Here is a 21,383-nt window from a genome sequence, read left to right as displayed (position 1 = left end):
CTGTAGACAGACAAAACCAAAGAACCAGAGTTTCAATATGAAAAGTACATACCAAGTTCTTAGTATAAAAACAGACCCAGCACAACAGTGTGAAATAACGACCCTACAGACTTTCACAGGGAAAAAGGTTTCATACAAGGGATCAAGAATTAGAATGGTGTTGGTCTTCAGCAGCAACTAGTCCTGGAACTAGAAGATAATGGAGCAAGACAAACATTCCAAGGGAAAATTATGTTCTACCTAAAACTTCACATGCAGCCAACTGACTGTGAAAGCAGGAGAGACACTAGCAAACATACAAGGTGTCCCCTCCCAGTTTCACACACCCTTTCTTAGGAAGCTACTGCAAGTTGCATGTACTCCCCAAACAAAATGAAACAAAACCCACAAACAAACAAAAACTAAAAACCAAAAAGATGGAGTAAACCAAGAAAGATCAGTGAGGGGTGCCTGGCTTGCTCAGTCAGTAGAGTATTAATCTCAAGGAGGTGAGTTTGAGCCCCACATTGTATATGGAACCTACTTAAAAAAAAAAATCGGAGAGACAGAAAGTAGGGGATACAGAAGGAGAGTAATAATGATCTCCCGGATGATGGTGAAAGGAAATCCAAATGACACTAATGCAGCAGGCCTACAAGGCAATCCAACAGGTGAACACAGATGAAGTCTCCAGGTTCCAAGCTAGAGCTCTTCAGCAAGAAGCTGAAAGAGTGCCTGAGGTATCGGTATGCATTAAAGTATATGTATTTATACCACTGGGTGGAAGTGTGGGGCAATAAGTAGTGCAAAGATGACTAGGCAAAGAAACACAGTGTTAGGCAGAAAGGGAAAAGGAATCAGTATAATTTATGCTTGATAGAATTAGAGTCCCAATAATGCAAACATGGAACAATTAACTAGCCAAAATCCTATTAAATCTGGAACACGGTGGGTGGTTGCAGTGGTGACACGTAAGTCCTATTTTCCAGAGGGAAGAAATAATGCCTAAAATTGAAAAAGAAAGAAATTGGGAGCAATACAGCCAAGTTACTTATTAGCGATATAAAGGTAAATACTGTCGCATGGGGAGAAAAATTTGGCAAAGGGAAGGGACAGATTTTTGAATTAACATCTGAATTACATACATGCATAACTGACACGAATATTTCAGAAATCAAGCTATCTGAAAGTCATATGAAATCTCTGCTCTGCTGCAGAGATCAGTAAGGGGTGAGATCTGAGCAGGACCCAGCAGGGCAAGACGCCTGTGTCTAGCTCACCGCTGCATCCTAGTAGCCAGCTCAGAGCACGTGCCAGTACCTTCGCTGAAAGAGTGAATGGATGAAAAGACTGCAAAGTCGTTTTGGCACAGAGACACTTTAACAAAAGAGAAAAGACAGGCAAAAGAAAAAAGAATACGTGTGGTAGCAAAAGTGACAGGAAAAGTTGTATCAGAATAAAGAACAGTGTGCCAAATGGGTAAGACAATTACGGAGGACGGTGTTCTAAACACAAAAGCGCAGAAACTTGAATACAGTGTGGGCAGAAACTGACAAGCATTTGATGTTCGTACCATGCGATATTTGTGACACAGCCAATGTGTTTTTTACAATTCATTTACTAAAGTATTTATTGAGCACTTCCTATGTACCAGGTTCTGTTCTAAGCGCTATAGATACAGCAGTGAACAAATCTGTTGTGATGGGACATATGTTTAGGGAGAGGAATATTAAGCAAACAACTATACAGAATCAGACCATGCGTGAGAAGTGCTATGGAGAAAAAAAATTGAGTGGGGAGAGGCAGAAAGAGAAAATACATGAATTAATACAATGAAGGTGGTATGGGTTTGGAGAGTGCTGGTCTGCTAATTATGTTAGGTGTTCAGGGATAGATAGATAGAGCTCCCTGATGACAACTGAATAGGAACTTGAAGAAAATGAGGGAGCGAGTTGTACATATGATCTTGGGAAGAGAATTCCAGGCAGAAGGAAGAAAAGTGTTTTTGGCTTGGTGGTGTGTGGGACCTGGTAAAGACTTTGGCATTCATTTTGAGGGAAGTCACTGCAAGGTTCTGAAAAGAGCCTCCAGGGCTCACATTTAAAAGGATCGCTCTGATGGCTGTGTTGACAACAGTGTGTAGGGGGCACGGACACGGAGAGCCAGGAGGCTACTGCAGCCATCCAGGTGAAGCCTTGGGGGCGTGGACCAGACAGAGGTATGTGGAGTAATTCTCATTCTGTGAAAAGCTTTTTCCCATTTTTACCAGTCAGTGCTAAGCTTGACTTCACTTGTTTCTCAAAGGTTATCATAATATTCTAGAAGTGATATCCTCCTAGAGTATGTACCATTGGGTACAGGATACCACAGGAAATTTGAAGTATTAAATAAATAAATAAATAAACCTATTAAAGTGGTTTCAACCACGCATAGTTTTTGCCTCAACAATCTTCAACGTTCCTGTTTACACAATATATGGCTCCAAGTACGTGTCATTTATGCACAAAGCATTCTACTGTAGATTTTTATAAGCCATCCATTAAAATAATGCCCTCCCCCAAATTCTTAACTGGGTAAACAACTATATTAACATGACAGTATAGGGCTGCCTAGGTGGCTCAGTGATCTCACTTAGGCTCAGATCATGATCTCACAGTTCATAGGTTTGAGCCCTGAATCTGGCTCTGTGCTGACAGCAGAGCCTGCTTCAGATCCTGTCCCTCCTCTCTGCCTCTCCCCCACTTGTGCATATGCACACACACGTGTGAGCTCTCTCCCTCAAAAATAAATAAAACCTTGGGGCGCCTGGGTGGCTCAGTCGGTTAAGCGTCCAACTTCGGCTCAGGTCATGATCTCGCGGTTCGTGAGTTCGAGCCCTGTGTTGGGCTCTGTGCTGACAGCTCAGAGCCTGGAGCCTGCTTCAGATTCTGTGTCTCACTCTCTCTCTGCCCCTTCCCTGCTCATGCTCTGTCTCTGTCTCAAAAATAAAAAAATTTAAAAAAAAAATTAAAAAAATAAAAATAAAAATAAAACCTTAAAAAAAAAACAACCCTTAAAAAACAAAAACAAAAAACCCAACATGACACTATATACACCAAAACCCCTTTAAGGGATGCCTGGGTGGCTCAGTCATTTAAGCATCTGACTCTGGCACAGGTCATGATCTCACGGTTTGTTAGTTCTTAGTTTGAGCCCCACATCACATGAGCTCAAGTCCTGCTCTGGGCTCCATACTCTCTCTGTCTTTCCCCCTCTCTCTGTACCTCATGGGATTCTCTCTCCCTCCTTCCCTCTCAAAAGTAAATAAACTAATTAATTAATTAAAAATTAAAAAAAAACAAAAACAAAAACACTCTTTAAAAAAAGAGCCCCAACTTTGACTTAGCAATTTTACGTGTGGCACACAACCTAAGGACAACCACAAAAAGATTGAAGAGCGAAGATGCTCACCACAAAGAGCTATCAAAAATGTGTAGAAACTACAGTACATTAGGGAAAACTACACAACCAACTGAATTTGATGCAAATATCTGGTTAACAAAGAAAAGTGTCCAAAATATGTTAGGTGCATTCAAAGGTTACAATTAATAAGTTAGATGCCAATTTTGAAAATAAGGGGGAAGTATGAACATAAGGGTTGTGAGTCTGAAAGTGGGTAAAAATTCAGATAAAACAAGATTGGCCAGTAGTGAACATTACTGAATCGGGGTGACAGGTACCTGGAGTGGGAGTGGAGACTGTTTTATTATACCATTCTCTCTACTTTTGTAAATATATTTGAACTTTTCCGTAATAAAAGGTTAAGAAAAAAGTGAAAAAATATGCACCAAAATGTTAACTGGCAACCTGGGTACAGAACTACAGATATTTTCTTCCTTAGCACAATTAAAGTCCAAATTCTCATTCACTCAAAATAGTCTAGTCAATGCTATTCAAAACATAGCATTAAGGAGGCACCTGGGTGGCTCAGTCGATTAAGTGTCCAACTTTGGCTCAGGTCATGATCTCACGGTTCGTGAATTCAAGCCCCATGTCAGGCTCTGGGCTGACAGCTGAGAGCTCAGAGCCTGGAGCCTGCTTTGGATTCTGTGTCTCCCTCTGTCTCTGCCCCTCTCCCGCTCATGCTCTGTTTTTCTCTCTCTCAAAAATAAACATTAAAAAAAAATTCAAACAAACAACACACAGCACTAAGAGAAGTTTAACTTACCACCCAGCAGGCATTTCCAAGATCGGCAATTTTCACCTGGAGCTTTTCTGCATTTTTTGGCTCAAGGGGATTAACAAGAAAATTTCCAGCAGTGGATTTTCCTACAGACAATAGGCATCATCAGTAACACTGGTTAGTGAACACAGAAATACCCAGAGACTAATAAAACTCTCTGAAGTAATATACTCGGGCCCTTGACTGGCAACCTACACTCTAAATTTTCTAAGATAAAAAAAACAACATCCTCAGTTTATGGAATTAAAACCTACCTCTGCCTTCAGGGCAACAAAATGCTGTGCATCCACTACATTGACCAATACAGTTCAAAATTAGCTAAAAATTTACACACGGAAGGTAACCTGGTGCCTGCCATAAAGCTTTATGCATAAAAACAATAGTACTTTAAGTTTAGAAATTCATGAATATGCTATTCAGGGAAGGGTACTGGGGAAGTATGTCTGCACAGGTACCTTTGTTGTCCAATGGTCCATTTTGTTCTTGTTCTTGCTCATCTTCACAGGGTATCTCTGCCCGAATGCTTTCTTGAAGCTGGCTGATGTCCTGTTCACTGAATGACTGGTCTACATTTGGTGAAGACTGGCACATCATGGTATCTGACACCCCAGAGGTTATAGGTGTACAAGAGTCTGTTTCTTGAGATGTGCTGCTGTCTCCATTTTGGGAGCTTAGGAAACTAGGTTCCTGCTTCAAATTTTGGACATCACAGTCATTAGCATTATGTAGATCCTCTTTAAGCCTCAATGTTTCTTTATTATTGTTCTCAGTATAATTAACGATTTCAATTACTCCATTGCAATTAATCTCTGCTGCACCACCCTCTACACCACGTTCCATATGTGTCTGATCCTGGTTAATGGTACTTGACTCTTCTAAGGAACAAACAGACAAAAAGGATGTATGTGTATGTGTATGAGTGAAAGAACAAAAAAAATTTCTCCATAAGATTAAAACGTTTTCTAGAACTTATACAGGGTGACATAAAAACATGACTGAACATCTAAAACCTATTTATGGAAGGACAAAGATCTTCTTATCCTTACTCAATTGCAAAATGAAGTCTATGTTGCATTTCCACAGAAAAGTCAGAAATTACATTTGAATATTACCTGCCTACCATTTATGAAAGTTCTGTACTCTTACTGTATAAGGACACCCCCAGAGATGTGTTTTATGCATGAAACCACTATATTATAGAACAATGATAAATTAATGTTAAAGTAAATTTTTGTGTATGCTCTATTTATACCAAGTTTTTCTTGGGTCATTTTATTAGGTGGGTTCTCTTTCAAGGGTCTTTCAACAGGACTCTCTGATTCTTCTTGCTTGTTTGGTCTTTTTTGCCCAGGGCCCGACTCTTTCTCCATTTCCTCAATTTCCTGCATTCGCTTCTCTAGTAATTCTGCCTGGCGCTTCTGCTTCTTCTTCAATTTCTTCTTCTTATTCTTTGACATTTTGTCAGCCTGGGCGGAGATTACAAACAGATAAAGCCTTCAGGTGGCTAATCCATTACCCCCAGTTGGAGATAACTGTTAACTTTAATATTTCCTAATTAAATTTCACTCTTTCCCTAACATAGCACTTAAGTTTCTCATTAACGTAAACAATGTGGATACTCTTATGAAACCAAATAAAAACAAAATTAACAATAAATCTTGGTCCTCTGATCAGTCTGTGGGGCTGGCTTACTCTCAGGCACACTCAAGTCCGTAGAAGCCTCACCAGTACAAACTTGTTAAAGATGCATGGGAATTTATTGGAAAAAATTATAGAAGCGCAGGAATATTTTCTTTGTTTTTCAAACTCTAAACAAACTGTGATCTCTAACAGAAAAATCCCTACCCACTGCCCACAGATCAGAATTAAACATAGAAACACCTTATACTTACTGGTTTAGGCTGGGGCGCAGTACTGACTGAAAAGAAAAGAAAATCAAGTAAGAATCCTGGTATTTGGCAGGCAACATAAGTTTATGCTGTAAAGGACACTGCTGTTTTAAAGCAACTTTGGTAGAAGTACCATTTAAAAAAAAAAATAATGCATATAAAAGTTGACAAACTTAAAATAAGCTTAAATAAATTAAATTCTTCTCCAGATAAAATCCAAGTCCCCATTTCTGGTTTTCCGTTATTACTGCTGCAAAAATCTCATTCCTATCTATGTTTAAAATAGAAAATGACAGGCAACTACCTACCCCCTTACCCCCATCCAGGACTCCCATCTCTAATTCTTCCCCTTGGCACTGGTCTGTTTTAAAAGGAGCACAGCACCAAGAGCTAGAGTTATACAGCATGTTATGGATATTGGTTTAGCTTACGTGGGAGGTAGAATCTTAAAAATTTTTTTGAAAGGGGTACCTGGGTGGCTTAGTCAGTTAAGTGTCCGACTTTGGCTCAGGTCATGATCTCACGGTTCATGGGTTTGAGCCCCACATCCAGCTCTGTGCTGACTGCTCGGAGCCTGGAGCCTGCTTCAGATTCTGTGTCTCCCTCTCTCTGCCCCTCCCCAGCTCACACTCTGTCTCTCTCTCAAAAATATTATTAAAAAAAAATTTTTTTTTTAAGAAGCCACACAAGGTAAAATTTCCCTCTTAACTATTCTTTTTTTTTTAAATTTTTTTTTCAACGTTTATTTATTTTTGGGACAGAGAGAGACAGAGCATGAACGGGGGAGGGGCAGAGAGAGAGGGAGACACAGAATCGGAAACAGGCTCCAGGCTCCGAGCCATCAGCCCAGAGCCCGACGCGGGGCTCGAACTCACGGACCGCGAGATCGTGACCTGGCTGAAGTCGGACGCTTAACCGACTGCGCCACCCAGGCGCCCCCCCTCTTAACTATTCTTAAGTGTACAGTTCAATAGTGTTAATTATATTCACGTTGTTGTGCAATATTACTAGAACTTTTCCATTTTGGAAAAATGAAACTCTATGCTCATCAATTAACTTCTCATTTCCCCCTTCTTTAGTCTATCTTTTTAAAGAAAGCCTATGTTAACTGATAATTCAGCTTAAATTTCCTCAAAACTAAAACTTCCTCAAATATAATAAAACTACTAATATTAAAATCTATAACCCAAATGGCAAAAAATCATCATAATCATAGTCATCATTTAATTAGCACATAATACTGTGTGGCACCCTACTAAATGCTTTTGCATGGAACTAATCCCAAGAACTCCTGCCAAGAGGAAAAAGGAAGTCAAGAACTCCCTCAGGGCACCCAAGCCAATGATGAAGCCCAGGACTCAAACCAGGTGTGTCCACTCCAATGCCTAAACTCAAGTTCTTGATAGCAAAGTTATCTTGCCCCTGCACAGATCACTGATCTATAAGCAAGCATGTATCATCATGGTAAGAGGTAAACACATAAAAAATGGCCACTGAATCACAAGGGAAAACATTTTAAAACAAGAACATGAATTAGCTTTTAAAGTATACAAAATATCTGTACCTAAAAGACACAATCTCTAGACTTCTTTCTACAGGAGAGTGATACTGAGAATTAAAAAAGTCTTTTGAAGGCTGAGATTATTTCTTACACATAAATACTTACCATATACTATCGTTAAAGGAATGCGTGGTGCCTTACTTAACTACTGGTAATAGAACAAAACTAGGAACTTCTCTTAACTTCTAATGAGACCAAAGTCCTCAAAGAAAACATACCCGCAGATCCAGAGGGTGGAGGAGCTCCAGATCGCTGCCACTCTGTTGCTTCTGCAGCCAATCTTCGGATGTACTGCTCATTCACTGACAACAAGATGTTTTCTGGTTTAATGTCAGTGTGGATGATACGGCACTTGGTGTGTAAATAATCCAGACCCTGTAACACCTGGATGGGAATAGAGCAGTAGACTTGCAAACACAGAATACAAGTCTTTCTGGAGAAGGAAGAAATCACAATACAACATTTAAAAAAATAAAGATATAAAAACAATATGGTAGTTTTCAACAGAGAATAAAGCATTTTTAATAAAGCACAAAGAAACTTCCCCAGAAAGATTACTTGTAAACTATGAACAAAGGTCAGTGTTTATTTATAATAAAAAGTTTCAAGTGTTAAAAAGCTAATTCTATTTGGAGGTATTTAAAGAAGTACATAAAGACCAAGAATAAAAGTCGATATGCCCTTTGAGTGTTAAAATATAGGTGATGAAAGAGATTTAGATATCTCTTAATTCACATTTCCTTGTTGATAAAGAACTGAGGTCTTTTGATTCCTAGTTTGGAGCTCTTTCCACAAAAACACATTATCCAAACAAATTATTTGCCCCTTGAAGTATTAATATTTGCCTGAGAGTGAACTTCTTTACTATATATTGAGAGTTATTTAAAATATTAGAAAATGCCCTTGAATGTTATATAAAGAGACAGTAATAATTTGACATAGCAATTTTCTATTAATACATAATCAATATTTGCAACCAGAACTTTCAAATTTTCAGAATCAGTCACTGAACACAGCTTGCCCTCTAATGACTATTACAGGAGATGAATCTGGGAGAAATGGGTTATTGCTAAAACATTTAAACACAGAATAAACACTAGGGACTGAATAAGACACTTAATTTTAGCAATTAAAAAAAATCCCTAGTTTTTAAAATAAAAACTCTATTGGATATAGAAAACTCCTGACACTTTAAGAATACAAAACAATCACCACAGAGAAAATACTAAGATACATACTTGTTGAATAATTTTTTTGACACAAGGCAGTGGGAGCCCTTGATAATTGGACTTGATGATCCACTTGAGCAGATGATGCCCTAAAACTTCAAACACCATGCAGATATCTAGGCATTTGTTAAGGAAGGAAAAAGGAAGCACAAAAGAAGAAAGAAGCAAGATAAAATGTGTCCCATCCCAATGAAATTGTTACTGTCTTGTTCTTTTAGTAAAAAAGTTATAGAATATGACTAAAAAAATATCTAGCTGTTAATATTCTGAATTCCAAAGATTGTTTAATGCTTTAGTTACTCAAAACATCCAAGAAATGGAAAACTCTGGGCGGGGGGGGCGGGGGCTGGTTATCGATAAAACTATGCACATTAAAACACTGAGTAGTAAAAGTGAAACACACTAGGCTTAAGTTGTTGCCTTTTCCCTGATGTAAAAACTAATGTCCAGGGTAACAACTTTTACTCTCACAGCCTCAAAGCAAGGAAAAATAACTTCTGCTTTAACTGCAGAAGATAATGTACCAAAACTTAACCTAAAAAAATGTGAATGCCAACAGTTTTTAAAAGTAGGAAACTGACTTGCTTTATGCTCTGTAGTTCGCAAAACTAATCTTGATTCTAGTGCCACCGTGTGTTCTCATTACGTACACACATCCCAATCATCACAGCAGGAATAATTCCTTGAGCCAGTAGTGTGCAGGGCACTGCTGGGACTTAGTAGTAAGATGTTGCTACCTTGTACCTCTAGAAGTTTCTACATATGGGAAAGTTGAGCTATACATATGTCATAATGACCTAGTGCCCAGACTCTTCCTTTAAATAAGATTCTTTACTGAAGGAAAACCTGGGCTCCTTAAAGAAATGGCCAAATCCTGCGTGAACCTGGAAACCTTGCTGTGACAACAGTAATGGAATACGTCAAGAGGAACATGTCTTGATCTCAAGAGGATGCCACTGGTCAAGCTGAAAACATTTTTAAAAATGCAGTTATGGGGGCACCTGGGTAGCTTGGTCCAGTAAGTATCCAACTTCGGCTCAGGTCATGATCTCAAGGTTCATGGGTTTGAGCCTTGCATCAGGCTTTGCACTGTCAGTTGGGATTCTCTCTGTCCCCCTCCCCTGCTCGTGCTCGCTCTCTCTCTTCCTCTTTCTCTCAAAATAAATAAATAAGCTTTAAAATTATTATAGATAAAATAATATATCTAAGGTTGGCCACAAAATTAGGAGGTAGAGACAAAATAAGATTGGCGATGAGTTGGTAACTCCTAAAGTGGGTAATGGGTTTGTGGATATTCATTAAACTACTCTACTTTTGTATATACAAAATCCAAATCAGGATTTTTAAAAATGTAGACTGCTTTAAAAAAAAATCCAGAAAAACAGATTTTTAAATTATTCTCTTATGTTCCTAGTTTCAATCTTTTTATTTTATTATTTTAAGTAGGCTTTAGGCCCAGTGAAGAGCCCAACACAGGGCTTGAACTCACAACTCTGAGATGTTCAAGACCTGAGCTGAGATCAAGAGTCAAAGGCTTAACCAACTGAGCCACCCCAGGCACCCCCTGGTTTCAATCTTTGATTTGTTGAGAGAAGTATTACAATTTGACCATGGTATATGTATTTTTTGAGTGAGAGAGACAGAGAACAAACAAGCCAGGGAGAGGGATGGAGGGAGAGGGAAAGAGACAAAGAGAGAAAGAAAAAGAGAGAGAGAGAGAGACAGAGAATTCCAAGCAGATTTGACACTCAGTGCAGAGCCCTATGTGGGGCTTAATCCTATGACCCCAGGATCATGACCTGATTAGAAATCAAGAGTTGGACACTCAACTGACTGAGCCGCCCAGGCATCCATGACAATGTTTTTTCTTGTTTTGTTTTACATTTATTTAGATGACAGAGTGAGACACAGTGTGAGCAGGGGAGGGGCAGGGAGAGAAAGGGGCACAGAATCTGAAGCAGACTTCCAGGCTCTGAGCAAGCGTTCAGCACAGAGCCAGATGCGGGGCTTGAACCCATGAACCATAAGATCAGCACCTGAGCCTAAGTCGGACGTTCAACCGACTGAGTCACCCAGGCAACCCAGACAATGGTATTTTAATTTGTAAGCAGTGATATAAAAAAGACCGAATATTTAAAAACTTAAGAAACAAACAAACAAACAAACAAAAAAACTGGAAAAAAGGATACATGAAAAAGTTTCTTGAGATGGTGTAAAAAAAAAAAAAATAGAGGGCTGAGAACTAAGAAGAGTTAGATTTAAGTAAGAGGAGCTAGGAAAAGAAGGAAAATCCATACTAGAAAAAAGAAGTATCCTAAAGACATATCAGGTCACATAGATGGCCATAACTGATACTCATTGGGTAATGTCAATAGTATATACAGACTCGCTGACCCTCTTTAATCATTCCTCTCTCCTTACTACTCAGGGAAGTAGAATGAACCAAGTATCCTGAAGTCTACATGATTAACTTTCCAGTTCAGGGCCCTTATATTTCAGTATGAGAAAGGGCAGTGCTCTGGAGATGCTCAGATGCAAAGAAAAATACAGATACACAGCTCCATGCAGACATGTCTATGTGGTAAGCAGAGATGAGGGGCAGGAGAATAGCAACCCATTAACCCTTAACTCAGCACTCTGAATTTTATCCTTGTCAATCTCTAGTAGCAGCAAATAATGCAGTAGCCAAGACAGCTGGGAGACAAGTAGGAGGAAGGGCAGAGAGAAAACGGGCTAAGGACAAAGAGAAATAAATAAAACAGGGACTCAGTGCGTAAAAGTACAGAGAAACCATCTGGTAATATCCGGAAAGCATCTTGGAACTTGAAATTCAAATCCACTAAGATTTCAACAGTTAAAACAAAACGCATATACACACAGAGTAAACCGTCTACAAAGTGACTGCAATAGACACAAGACCCTGTTTTAAAATGGATGATTCTTGGAGCAGTTTCCTTCAGAGATCAGGGGTATGTGATTTGTACTTCTCAAAGGGAATAACTTACAACTGAATTCAAAATGACAGATAAAAATCTTTTCACATTATCACCTGTTCTCTTATTCCCTCTTCTTGCTTCTCTGTTCAAATCTCTTACCATAGTCCACATGATAATACAGAACCATATGTAGCCCACCTCCTTAATAAAGGCCATAACTGGCAATTAATAATGTGTGTTAACAGAAGCTGAATATGCAGAGGTATAGGAGAAATGAGAGGTATGAAATGTCTTTCCTTTTACATTTTTAAATAGTTTATGAACAGGTAGTTTTAGACTCTCCAATCCAAGTGAGATTCTACATCTTTTATTCTGAAAAATCTGACAGGTCCTCATAAGCATGGCTATTGCAACGCCTCTTAATTAACTCAGTGTATGTCACTCTGATATGAACTTACGTAAGAGAAAAATCAGCTAAGGTTCCTTCCAACTCTAAAAATTCTAAGAATCCAGATAAAAACATTAAACAAGTGAGTTTTTTCATCATGACAGAATGTGATCACATACCTGTTTAGATTCTAAGCATAACCCATGCACAGCCTCTTCCCTATTGAAGGCTGGGAGATAATAAAATGTGTTAAATTTTTCTTTACCCAGTGTTTATCATGAAAAATTACTTCCACTAAAATTTCTGTGCTAATTGATAAAACTTATAGAACCTTTACTAATACAAGGCTATTTTTTTTTTTAATTTTTTTTTTCAACATTTATTTATTTTTGGGACAGAGAGAGACAGAGCATGAACGGGGGAGGGGCAGAGAGAGAGGGAGACACAGAATCGGAAACAGGCTCCAGGCTCTGAGCCATCAGCCCAGAGCCTGACGCGGGGCTCGAACTCCCGGACCGCGAGATCGTGACCTGGCTGAAGTCGGACGCTTAACCGACTGCGCCACCCAGGCGCCCCAAGGCTATTTTTTAAAAAAAAGTTTTTCTTTTGGGGCGCCTGGGTGGTTGAGCTGGTTAAGCATCTGACTTCAGTCATGATGTCACGGTTCTTGAGCTCGAGCCCCATGTCAGGCTCTGTGTTGACAGCTCAGAGCCTGGAGCCTGCTCCCGATTCTGTGTCTCCCTCTCTTCTCTCTCTGTCCCTCTCCCACTTGCACTCTGTCTCGCTCTCTCTCAAAAATAAATAAACATTAAAAAAACCAAACAAGTTTTTGTTGGTTTAATTTGCCTAAAGGGGAAAAAGCCTAAGGCAATACTCTGAAAAATCATAACATACAAAGATAAACATGATTCACATCTATGTTCAGAAGCTTACAACAAAACTAAGTAGTTTGCTTGTACTGTGCCTTGAGGAAAGAGACGAATGCTATTTATTAAATCTGGTTCCTTTCTTAGAGATAGGTTATTTCATGATTTATTTTCAAACAGGTTCTTAAAAGGATACGTGTTCCGTTAACTCCTGATATTTTAAAGTCATCTAGTAGCTGAACGACCATTTCTCTATTCGGATCATTAGGGTCTGAGTTACGAACCTGAAGTGAGAAAGACAGTATTTAGCAAAAGGAGAAGCATGGAAATAATCCAAATAGTTGGGGAGGGAATACCCGCAGCACATGTAACAATGGATTAACTACTCCCAAGAAAGGCCTCATACAAATCTATGAGAAAAACATACTAAAATTTTAATAGCTCAAATAGACAAAGAAATAAACAGTTAACAAAAGGAAATACCACCAACATAGACTGTTGCTCTAATTCAACCATTTTTCTACTAAAAGTGTACCTCCCAAATTAATCACTGGTTATCAGGCCATGAGGAATTAAGGAGACTTTACAGGATGTAAACCAACCACAACATTCATCACACTGTTCATTCAGCTGACCTTCTCTGCCCCATAAAAAACCTTTCTCAATGAAGGAAGCAAATAGTACATTGATTTATTTTGGGGCACAAGCTCCTTATCTTGTCAGACTGGCACTTTGAAAATTACTCTCTTAGAGCTCTCCGGGTCTAACATGCTCACTTTACAAATGAAAACTCTAAGGGTCAGAAGAAATGAAGTGATGAGAGGGAGGATATACCAGACTAGGGCTGGTCTTAAAGCCCAGGTTTTTGGAGTTTAAGCTCCTTCTACTACAATGACAGCTTCCTAATTTCTAGCAAAACCCAAAAGTTTTTTAAATAAAATTTACCTACGTTTTCAGATATTAAGGGAATTAATAAAATGCTTATTTTATATTATATATAGTTTATAACATTTTAAAACATGAAACAGATGTTATAAACTTATTCACACAACTTTTAACCATAGTAGGAAAGTAAAACATTTTTTGGTGCTGTCTGGCAAATAAAACATGCTCAATAAACATTTTTGTTTGTTTGAAAGTTTTTTTCAGTGTTTACATACAGAAAATTCCCATCACAGCATATTCCACCACTTCCAGTACCACATGCACAGAAGGTATATTGTCATCTTCCTCTACCTCTTTAAGGATATTGGGACTTTATGTCTTAATTTAATATAACTTTATGATGCTTTGCAGTTCCCACATATGATCTAATACTCACTGATTTCAGCAACCGGATTTCATCTAGTGCTGTTTCAGTATAATGTTCAGCACTTTTAACTACTTTCATTGCCACAAACTTCTTCCCCCTAAGAAGCAAACACAGGCAGTTAAGACGAATGCCCTATCCTTACTTTAGGAAGGTAAGATTTAGTCATAACTAGGAGGCAATAAAAGTACAAATACTGATTCCATGTCTCCCTGTACTTAAACATAGGCTATTTCTATGGGATCACGTGTACCTGTTAATGGATGGCACTAACTGGCCAGATTTCATTTACAGGAGGAAGAAAATCTGTTTTTGGGTAATGTCAGTCACCATACATTTTCTCTAAGTTAAAGTCTACCTTCTCAATGTCTCCTTGAATCCAAGTAAAACCATGAAATGGGAATAAATAAGGGGGAAAACCCCATTAAACCAGAAGTATTTTACATATCTGCATGTCAAAACCTCAAAGGTTAAAAGCTGTAACACTTTCCTATAAGAAGCCAAAAGAAGTACCTGGGTGAAACCAAACTGATAAAAAAATAAATAAAGTGCACAGATCTCAAATACTGTCCCATCAAAGACAGACCATACACTTGTAGGTAAACCTCCAATGTTAATTACCTGTGATTTTTATATAGGAAAAATTTTGGACTGTACAGTCGAGCAAATCTCTTATCAAAACAAAATATAAGAAAATAATTTCACATAGGTTGGTCCAGGACATCATCTAAAAATTTAAATCCAGTAAAAAATAAACAAAAGAAAACAAAACCCTATGAATTTACATACCATACTTTTATGGAGTATTTGTAATGTTTGAATTTCTGAGTTCCAAGTGCCTTATGGACACTAATTTTGCCCCTAACATGCTTCTTCACCAGAGGAAAAGACAAATTTGCCCAAGAATATAAAGATTATCAACAACAAAATTCTGACCAAGAAATTGGTCTAGAGCTAGACTGAAGGCTGGATCATCTCTGGAAAATCAGACAAAAACACTTAGGCATCACTTAACTAATTCTTTTGCAGGACCACTACAACTTACTGAATATCCCATGATAACCACACTGTCGAAAAGTGTCCCCAGCCCAACTTTCGGATCACGTGATATCTCCCATTGAATAGATCTCCGATTTTCACAAGATGATAACCTCCTGGAAGAAACAACAGGGGGGAAACAATCACTTAAGCAGTAAGAAGGAAAAGGTATCTCATAATCCATTTTCAACATCTATACACAGTTTATCAAATAAAAATGGTTTCTCTATGTAACAAATTGAGAAGAAAATTGTAAGTCTGCCACACACAGCCACATACTAAACTCATGTTGCAGCAAAACATCTTCGCAAGTAAGACTAATGATTTAGAGTAAGCAAGTGATGCTTTGTTGAACAACCAATAGCTACTTAAAAAAATAAGTCACTGTCAAACAAAATCAAGGTTACATATCACAATATTCTTGCCCCTGAATAATCCAACAGATTTATCTAAATATATGAATGTTTAAAATAAAACATATTTATAGTTTCAGTCTCAGGATGTTCTTTTATGAAGGAAATTAATGAATTCCATCTATTTAGGAGCACCTGGGTGGCTCAGTTAAGTGTCTGACTCTTGATTTCAGTTCAGGTCATGATCTCATGGTTCAGGAGTTCGAGCCCCATGTCTGGCTCTGCACTGACTTCTCTCTCTCTCTCTCTCTCTCCCTGTCTGCCCCTTCCTTGCTTGTGCACGCTCTCTCTCTCAAAATAAAAAAAAAAAAAAAAACAAAAAACCCTTAAACTTAAAAAAAAAAAAATCCATTTATTTAACATTAAAAGAAAGAAAGGAAAAGAAAGAAAAAGAAAAGAAAAAGAAAAAGAAAAGAAAAGAAAAGAAAAGAAAGGGAAAATAGAGAGTTTGCTCCCTTAAACAAAATAAAAACCAGGAAGGCCTGAAAAGGCTGCCAACAGTGGCAGGAATCAAGGTATTTTTACATGTATCTTTGCTTGCTGAGAATAACACAAACTATGTTCTCCTAGATGGTAAGATATATTCTGTTGTAACTTGCCACCCAGAATCGTAGAAAGTCTCATAAAGAAACAAAAAAGCTATCAGGCAACTTTGTGACACAGTTTAAGTATCTATAATTCCAGTTTAACTTACCTTAGCAAGCATTACTATGAAAAAAAAGGAATGAAAAGGTTTTTTGAAAAGCCTGTATACCAAATCTCATCACTGGTTATTTCTGGGTGATACAGCATTACAGACAGTTTTTATTTTCTTTTTAATATACTTCGGACATTTTCTAAGGTAAATATGCACTATCATTTTGAAGGAGAAAGAAGGGTAAAAACAGATTTAACATAAAATCAAGCTTTAATAAATTAAATTGAACTGAGAGGAAATATTATTTCTTATACTTAGAGAAAAGGATGCAATAAGCAGAAAGCATCAAAACAGCTTACACTGACAGACCCAATTTTCAAGTGAGAAATTGCATATACTCATGAGTCATGTCTTACTTGGTGTGTCCTTATCAAAGGCCTTACCTTTACAATAATCATTGGGATCTTCCTGCTCATCATCATCAGATCCCAGAATCTCCTCTTCCTGCTCTGGTAGATCACTTTCCGAGTGGGGAGCAGAGCCTCGGTGCTGAGTTTCAGATCTAAGAAACACAAACATGTTCATTCCATACGGACAGAATAAAATAGGACATTAAGAAAATGGCATTATCAAAATGTCTCCCCACTTAACAGATAATATAAACAGAACACTAGTGGTGGCCTACGAAAATATTAACTATCACTTTACCTTATGTTAGGAAAATAATACTTTTTATATAAAAAGTCAGTACATGATTAAATAAAATCTGGGAAACCCAAGTACAAAGGGAAAAAATTACTTGAGACTCAATATCCAAAGAAAATTGCCAATAAAATTACATTTTCTTTCAATATTTTCCCGTATTTTTATGAAAATACGTATCTGTAATCACACACTATACAAATGTGTATCCTGCTTTTCCTATTATAAACTTTTCTCTTTATTCCTATGCAATCTCTTAAATCCACATATTTCCCTCAGACATATCACCACTTACTTTGGCACGTTCTGCTCACTCAGCTGGACATTTAAGCTTGTTTCTAATTTTTTACCACTAAAAATAAGGCCAATGAGTAATTTTTGGATAATCTTTATTCTGCATTTAGAATTATTTCCCTAAAGTTAAACTACCAGGTAAGGATAAAAACATTCTCCCTATTTATAAAAATAACATGATAAATACTGAAAAATTGGAAAATAATTACTTTGTTTTAAAACACTGCTACTCTGAACAAATTAAGATTTTAAACTACTTCTTTCCAGTCTGTGGCTATAACTGGCTTTTAGGATTATTATTTAAGACTTTTCTAAAGGGGTTGTAACTGAATTATATCTCCTCACATATATGGGCTTCTGGTACTTAAGTATTACCAGGTTTGGAAAACTTAGCTTCTTTGATAGGTAAAAATGGTCTCTCATTAAAAATTTAAAAAATTTTACTAATTCCTTCCTCTACATGCCAATCAATTAGTTATATCAAAATTTCTGTGCACTGAAAGGTTCTAAGGCAAAAAGACTTAGATTTACACTCAGGCTGACACTTATTAGCTGCCTGCTAAATATAAAGCTTTAAACAAAATAAGCAAGGTACAAAACATTCCTTCCAGTAGCTGCAGGAAAAGGAATTTTAACCCCCATTTTCAATATTTTATTTACCTTTTTATCAATCTGTTTCATCAGATTGTCTTTTCAAAACAAAAAAATTTTATGCTTTTCATTATTAAAAAGTTTCTTTTTTAATTTTAATTTTTTTCAATTCAAACTGGTTTCCATACAACACCCAGCGCTCATCCCAACAGGTGCCCTCCTCAATACCCATCACCCCCCCCCCACCCCCCCATCAACCCTCAGTTTGTTCTCAGTTTTTAAGAGTCTCTTATGCTTTGGCTCTCTTCCATTCTAACCTCTTTTTTTTTTTCCTTCCCCTCCTCCATGGGTTTCTGTTAAGTTTCTCAGGATCCACATAAGAGTGAAAACATATGGTATCTGTCTTTCTCTGTATGGCTTATTTCACTTAGCATCACACTCTCCGGTTCCATCCATGTTGCTACAAAGGGCCATATTTCATTCTTTCTCATTGCCACGTAGTAAAAAAGTTTCTTAATGTTTACTATTTATTTTTGAGAGACAGAGAATGAGCAGGGGAGGGGCAGAGAGCAAGGGAGACACAGAACCCAAAGCAGGCTCCAAGCTCTGAGCTGTCAGAGCCTGACACAGGGCTAGAACTCATGAACCATGAGATCATGACCCGAGCTGAAGTCAGATGCTTAACCGACTGAGCCACCCAGGTGCCCCAACAACAAAAAAATTTTAATAGCAAAACCAGTTATATGGGCTATTGAGACAGAAGACATACCTTGGCAAGCAACACTTAATGATTCAGATTAGATTTTTGGTGACCTTTCCAACCTGCCTCACTTCTTGACACTTTTGGTCTTCCAGGAACACAAAGCAGCTATAAAACTACATGATTCAATGTGTTCATTTTTAGTGAAAACGTGTCTTTGGAAAACTTAATTAAGAACTACCCGGCCCAACTTCCTAGATAGAAATAATGAGTCTGAATGAATATTCCTAAAATTCAGATCAAAATGAATTTCTACAACAGATCTCTAATTTCAAACTTGTTGCCTTTTACAATTAAAATTACAATTTGACTGGGGTGCCTGGTTGGCTCAGTCAGATAAGTAAGTGTCTGATTCCTGATCTCAAGGTCATGAGTTCAAGCCTTGCAGTGGGCTCCACACTGGAAGTGGAGCCTACTTAAAAACAAAAACAAAAAGCAAAAAACAAACGAACAAAAATTACTATATGATTTTAAGAAGAATGAAAATTGTGAAAAATTTGAAAAGTAGTGAGGTATAAGTGAAAACCAGACATAAAAATGCTGGAATATTAGAATTCTACAAATATCATGGGATTCGTTATGTTAAAAATTGTTTTTTAAAGATTTGAATATTCTTGGAAGAAAATACATTTGTGAACAGAAGTTTTTAGTTATAAAACTGTACATTAAATAGCATTCCCAGTTAAAGGATTTATGATTGAATTATAGACTGCAAGTCACAATGAGAAATGCAAGACTCTACCCTGAGACATGTGTTGACACAGAAGAAACTCTCTTCTTATTCTAAAACAATACAGAAAGAGATCACCTAAGAAAAAAATCCTACTTTAACTTTTAAATATCATTTTAAAAATATGCTAAATTTATATATAAGCATTAATTTCAAATAGAGAACGTCTTAATGTTCAGTCATCTCTCTGTGGCAGATGTCCTGTTCCTTCAGTCCCAGAGTCTTCCTCTGTCTTGATTTACTTCTTCATTTCCATAGTGCATATTATTGGTAACTTCTGAAGAATGAGTGCATGGGAGGTAAATTTGTTAAGATCTCTCCTATTATTTTATCCTCACTCTTTTTTTTTTTTATTTTTATTAAAAAAAAAATTTTTTTTTTCAACGTTTATTTATTTTTGGGACAGAGAGAGACAGAACATGAACGGGGGAGGGGCAGAGAGAGAGGCAGACACAGAATTGGAAACAGGCTCCAGGCTCTGAGCCATCAGCCCAGAGCCCGACGCGGGGCTCGAACTCACGGACCGCGAGATCGTGACCTGGCTGAAGTCGGACGCTTAACCGACTGCGCCACCCAGGCGCCCCTATCCTCACTCTTGACTGCCAGTCTGAGTAAAAAATAAACGCTCTATTGCCTTCTGGCTTTCAGTGGTGCTGACAAATCCAATCAATGCCTTCCCATTTCTGAGTCTCCAAACAGGGATTGTTTTTTCTCCCTGGAAGGAAGAAATCTTATTTTTAAAGAATTTTCTATTTTTTTAAATTTTATTTTTTAAACGTTTTTAATTTTATTTTTTTCAAAGACAGAGACAGAATGCAAGCAGGGGAAGGGCAGGGAGAGAGGGAGACACAGAATTCAAAGCAGGCTCTAGGCTCTGAGCTGTCAGCATAGAGCCTGATGTGGGGCTCGAACCCATGGATGAGAGATCATGACCTGAGCCAAAGTCAGATGCTCAACCAACTGAGCCATCCGGGCGCCCCAAGAATTTGCTCTTTAATTCCCATATTCTGAAATTTCCTGAATGGCTTTTTGAAAATCTAACTTGCTAAGTACTTTCTGTATCAGTACTTACAAAGTAGAGATTCATTTAGTTCTGAGAAAGTTTCCTATATTTCATTGTAAATTTAATCCTCTGTCTATTCTCTCTGGAACTCTTTTTTTTCCCCCCAGATGCGGGACCCTCTGGCTTACTACATTAATTTCCTTACATTTTCTATCTCTTTAGATCTTGTTGTTCTATTTTCAACACTTATCCTTCTAACTTGTGTTGTCTGTTACATTTCTACCATATTTTTAATTTCCTAAACTTTGGTCTTTTTTTGTTTTTTTTATTAAAGTAAACTCTGTGGGGTTTGAACTCATGACCCTGAGATCAAGAATCATACTTTCTAGGGGCGCCTGGGTGGCTCAGTCGGTTAAGTGTCCGACTTCGGCTCAGGTCATGATCTCGCAGTTTGTGAGTTCGAGCCCCGTGTCGGGTTCTGTGCTGACAGCTCAGAGCCTGGAGCCTGCTTCAGATTCTGACTCCCTCTCTCTCTGCTCCTCCCCTGCTCATGCTCTCTTATCTCTCAAAAAAGAAATAAACGTTTTAAAAAAATTAAACAAACAAACAAAAAAGAAGCTTAAGGTCTACCAGCTGAGCCAGCCAGGTGCCCCTTTTTTGCTCTTAATGTTCCTTTTTTACAGACTCCTGCACAGTTTCAATGATGCACTGTAATCTTTTACCTTAAGGATACTATTTATAGTTTTAAGTTTCCTTCTGATCCTTGCATCATCTTGGCTTTCTCAAACTGCCCATGTTTTACTAATCCCATACTTTTTACATATGATGTCCCTCAA

General features: G+C 37.8%; 1 protein-coding gene across 1 annotated transcript in view; it reads right to left on the bottom strand.

The window, feature by feature from the left end:
- Nucleotides 1-21,383, bottom strand: part of SRPK1 (SRSF protein kinase 1) — an 83,236-nt gene that overhangs the window by 18,132 nt on the left and 43,721 nt on the right. Inside the window, 10 exon segments of the mRNA XM_047101377.1 lie at nucleotides 4,187-4,287; nucleotides 4,657-5,076; nucleotides 5,454-5,667; nucleotides 6,094-6,119; nucleotides 7,870-8,035; nucleotides 8,890-8,996; nucleotides 13,267-13,354; nucleotides 14,392-14,479; nucleotides 15,425-15,533; nucleotides 16,911-17,029. Of these exon segments, the coding sequence (XP_046957333.1) occupies nucleotides 4,187-4,287; nucleotides 4,657-5,076; nucleotides 5,454-5,667; nucleotides 6,094-6,119; nucleotides 7,870-8,035; nucleotides 8,890-8,996; nucleotides 13,267-13,354; nucleotides 14,392-14,479; nucleotides 15,425-15,533; nucleotides 16,911-17,029 (1,438 nt within the window).

This window comes from Lynx rufus, unplaced genomic scaffold (genome assembly GCF_022079265.1).
Source record: "Lynx rufus isolate CCGP_SWC_20201006 ecotype Redwood Valley unplaced genomic scaffold, mLynRuf1.p SCAF_6, whole genome shotgun sequence".
NCBI classification, from domain to species: Eukaryota; Metazoa; Chordata; class Mammalia; order Carnivora; family Felidae; genus Lynx; species Lynx rufus.
Note: the sequence above shows the minus strand (reverse complement) of the source record. Positions and strands in the feature narration are given on the sequence as shown.